The following is a 3,848-nucleotide window of genomic DNA, read 5'->3' on the forward strand; positions in this document are numbered from 1 at the left end:
CGGTGCCCCGCAGCCCGCGCACGGGGGATGCAGCGCCCCCTGGCGGCCTGGAGGAGCGTCAGCCGTTCCCCACCACCTCCCTCTTCTTCCGCGGGGCTCCCCCGGGCGACCCGCCGGTTCCGTTGCCCTCCGGTTCCCCTCGCCCTCCCCAGCTCGCAGCGCGACCCTATACATAACAAAACACCCGTAGAATCTGGTTTTAAATGTTGGTTGTTTTTTTTTTTTTAATGTAAAATACGCAAAACCCTTGAGAACAAGCAACCCCGGCACCCTGCTGGCCAAAGGCAAGCTGTGAAGGTCCTACGAGCCCCCGGGCTCCCCCGAGGGGAGGGATTTAGGGGGGGTCGGGGGTCTCCCTGTGCTTTTAAGCACAGCAGGCAGGGAGGGGGCCGCCCGGAGGTGGACCTCCTCCACCGCCTGCTGCCAGGCTGTCTTAGGAAAGGGGGTACCAACCCCAGTGCTGCAGTGAGCTAAGGTGGTGAGGTCAAGCGCTCCGCGAGCAAAGGCGGGCATTAATGAGCAGCGTGGCAGTGTGACTCGTTGGGGTGCCCAACCGGCCATTACGCGGCACCTACGGCACCACACGATACCAGAGGCACCTCGTTACTGGCGGTTCTGTGGAACGAAGTACCTATGCACAGTACCAACAGGGCGAGGAGGCTCAGAGCTGTCCTCCTCTCCCTCCCATTCTCCAGCCACCGCTTCTTCTTCACTTCCTCCTCCGGCTGTGGCTCTTCAGTTCCTCCAGCTCCTTCTCCATGAGGTGGGACTCAGCTGTGGTCTCGGAGAGCTGCAATGCACAGCAAACAACGACAAGAGTGAGCTACCCCTCCGTGCCACAGCTGCAGGGCTAACGCCGGACTGCAGCCTCACAGCCTGTCGTGTACCTCAGGTGCGCCTGCCAGGACATGAAAGCCCCTGAGAAGGATCAGAGATGGCTCTCCCTCTGGAGAAGCACCTCATGTTGCAGCAGCACATACAGTGAGACATTTGTGCCTCAGAAGCTTTTCTGATTTCACAGCACAACCTCTCCAGAGAGATGGCGGAGATTTACAGCCGCAGGCCTGCAGCCGTGCGAGGGAATTTGTTCCCGTTCGAGCGAGGGGGAAGCCGAGATTTCACACTTCACTGAGGTTCCCTCAAAAAACTGAGAGTAGCTGGGGCTTCTGCTAAGGGCTCCAGCCACAAAAGCAGCTTGCCAGTTTTAAAACATGGGAAGAGCATAAGGAAGGAAAATGATGAAGGAATAAGTAAGTGTTTGTTTGGACTGACATAAAGGCTAAATCATTCAACAGACTGAGAATACACATGTATTCTATTAACTGAAAATGTCTCCAGGTTTTAAACATGAAAGTTGTGATCTCTGGATAAGGTTAAATTTCGGTTTATTTAGGGCTTAGGAATTCTTTCATCCTTAGGTTTATGCATAGAATAGATGTCACACCACTCGTGACAGCAGCTGGACGCTTTAATCTTCTGTGACCAGAAAGGGTGGCTGTAACTCAGTTTCACAGTTAGGGCAGAAGACAGAGGGGCAAGAAAAATGCTGTACTCCTTAGGAGACAAGGCACTTGCAGGCGCTCCTCTCTAATCAGCCACAGTGCTCGTGAAAGCCAAGCTCTGCTGCGGGGAGAACCTTCCCCTCTTCTCATAGAGCAGATCAGACTTTACTCCCACAGTCACGTTGCTGTTACACTTGCCTTGCATAGCAGGGTAAAGCAGAAGGAGCAGGATGCAGCAAGAAGGGCCTCCTTTGGTGGAACCAGCACCCTTCCCTTGGGCATTCCCACCGCTACGGGCAGGTGGCTGTTGGGCAAAGACTCACCATGTCCAGCAGAATGTCCACTTTCAGCCGAAGGAGGTTGTTTTCTTCCTCTAGCTGCTGGTTTCGTTTGCGCAAGCGCTGCATTTCCCTGCGGTCCCCCGTGAAGCTTCCTGATTCTGGAAGCAAAGAACGAGGTCAAAAAATGGATTGTCAGCCAACCGTGGCTACTTCAGATCAAAGCAATCTGAGATGTACTCTACCTGCCACCCACTGGCCATTTTCAAACTTAAGGCTCTGACCAGCGAGGTTCATGGTGGGGATGCCATACTCCAGGCCCAGCTCAATCTCACGGGTCGATCTGTCCAGCTGCAGGGAGTAGATCACACTCAGCGTTGGACAGAAATCCAAAGCCAGCCCCTTCTCTCCCATTTCTTAGTGACCGGCATTCCAACAGAAGCTGCTGGTTCGACTGGCCCTAGAGCCTGAAACTCTAATTTTAGCCATGTACTGCTGCAACAGAGGACCAGCTCCTCTCACTACTGTGCCTGCGCTTTCTCCCACTCAAACACATACTCGTGTCCCTGGGCTTAGAGACCATTGATGAGAAGTTTTAGGTGAAGCAGTTCTGGGCTGTGGTTAGCGTGATGATGATCCTTCCCTGAGCTATTCCATTTTTACCTTCATGGAATCACAGAATCGTCTAGGTTGGAAGGGATCTTTAAGATCATTGACTCCAACCATTAGCCTAACACTGCCAAACCCACCACTAAACCATGTCCCTCAGCACCACATCTACCTGTCTTTTAAATACTTCCAGGGATGGTGATTCAACCACTTCCCTGGGCAGCCTGTTCCAAGGTTATCAAACGATAACCCTTTTAGTGAAGAAATTTTTCCTAATATCCAATCTAAACCTCCCCTGGCACAACTTGAGGCCATTTCCTGTTTTTCTATCACTTCTTACTTGGGAGAAGAGACCAACCCCCACCTCGCTACAGTCTCCTTTCAGGTAGCTGTAGAGAGCGATGAGGTCTCCCCTCAGCCTCCTTTTCTCCAGATTAAACAACCCCAGTTCCCTCAGCCACCCCTCACAGGACTTGTTCTCTAGGGCTTTGCTGCCCTTCTCTGGACATACTCCAGAACCTCAGTGTCTTTCGGGTAGTGAGGGGCCCAAAACTGAACACAGTATTCGAGGTGAGGCCTCACCAGTGCCGAGTACAGGGGAATGATCATTTCCCTAGTCCTACTGGCCACACTATTCCTGATACAGGCCGGGATGCCGTTGGTCTTCTTGGCCACCTGGGCACACCGCTGGCTCATATTCAGCCAGAAAACCAACAACCCCAGGTGCTTCTCTGCCAGGCAGCTTTCGAGCCACTCTTCCCCAAGCCTGTAGCGCTGCATGGGGTTGTTGTTGTGACCCAGGTGCAGGACCCGGCACTTGGCCTTGTTGAACATCGTACCACTGGCCTCAGCCCATCGATCCAGCCTGCCCAGATCCCTCTGTAGAGCCTTCCTACTCTCAAGCAGATCAACACTCCTGCCCAACGTGGTGTCATCTGCAAGCCTACTGAGCATGCAGTCAATCCCCTTGTCCAGACAGTTGATAAAGATATTAAACAGAACCAGCCCCAATACTGAGCCCTGGGGAACACCACGTGTGACCGGCCCGCCAACTGGATTTAACTCCATTCACCACCACTCTTTGGGCCTGGCCATCCCCAGCCATCTTTACCCAGCGAAGCATTCACCCATCCAAGCCATGAGCAGTCAGCTCCTCCAGGAGAACGCTGTGGGAATTCGTTGTCTGGTCGCCAGTGAGGAAAGAGGCACAGGAGGAAAGGAGGCACGGTTGGGAGCTCTCGAGAGGGTTATGGCGCCCACGGCACACACACACAGGCCCCCCCGGCTCACCCAGCAAGCTGCCCCGCCGCAGGCCCGAGGGGCCGGGACTCACCAAGTGCAGGTTGGAGAGCGAGGCGCATTTCCTCGGGGGGGTCTTCTTCGGGCTGAAGGTGCTCCCGAAGAGTGGCATGGTGCGCTGCCAGCCGGGCGTACGGGGCGCTCCCGACGGCAGCGGGGG

General features: G+C 54.6%; 1 protein-coding gene across 1 annotated transcript; it reads right to left on the reverse strand.

Moving 5' to 3' along the window:
• Positions 1-669: 669 nt before the first annotated feature.
• Positions 670-3,806, reverse strand: CBY1 (chibby homolog 1 (Drosophila)). Its single transcript, XM_009881827.1, has 4 exons — positions 3,723-3,806; positions 2,026-2,131; positions 1,826-1,941; positions 670-790 (listed from the first exon to the last, which is right to left on the reverse strand). The coding sequence occupies exons 1-4, from the start codon at positions 3,798-3,800 to the stop codon at positions 710-712; spliced, it is 381 nt and encodes a 126-aa protein (XP_009880129.1). The 5' UTR covers positions 3,801-3,806; the 3' UTR covers positions 670-709.
• Positions 3,807-3,848: the final 42 nt, after the last annotated feature.

The sequence above is a fragment of the Charadrius vociferus genome, unplaced genomic scaffold (genome assembly GCF_000708025.1).
Source record: "Charadrius vociferus isolate BGI_N301 unplaced genomic scaffold, ASM70802v2 scaffold413, whole genome shotgun sequence".
In the NCBI taxonomy this organism is placed as follows: Eukaryota; Metazoa; Chordata; class Aves; order Charadriiformes; family Charadriidae; genus Charadrius; species Charadrius vociferus.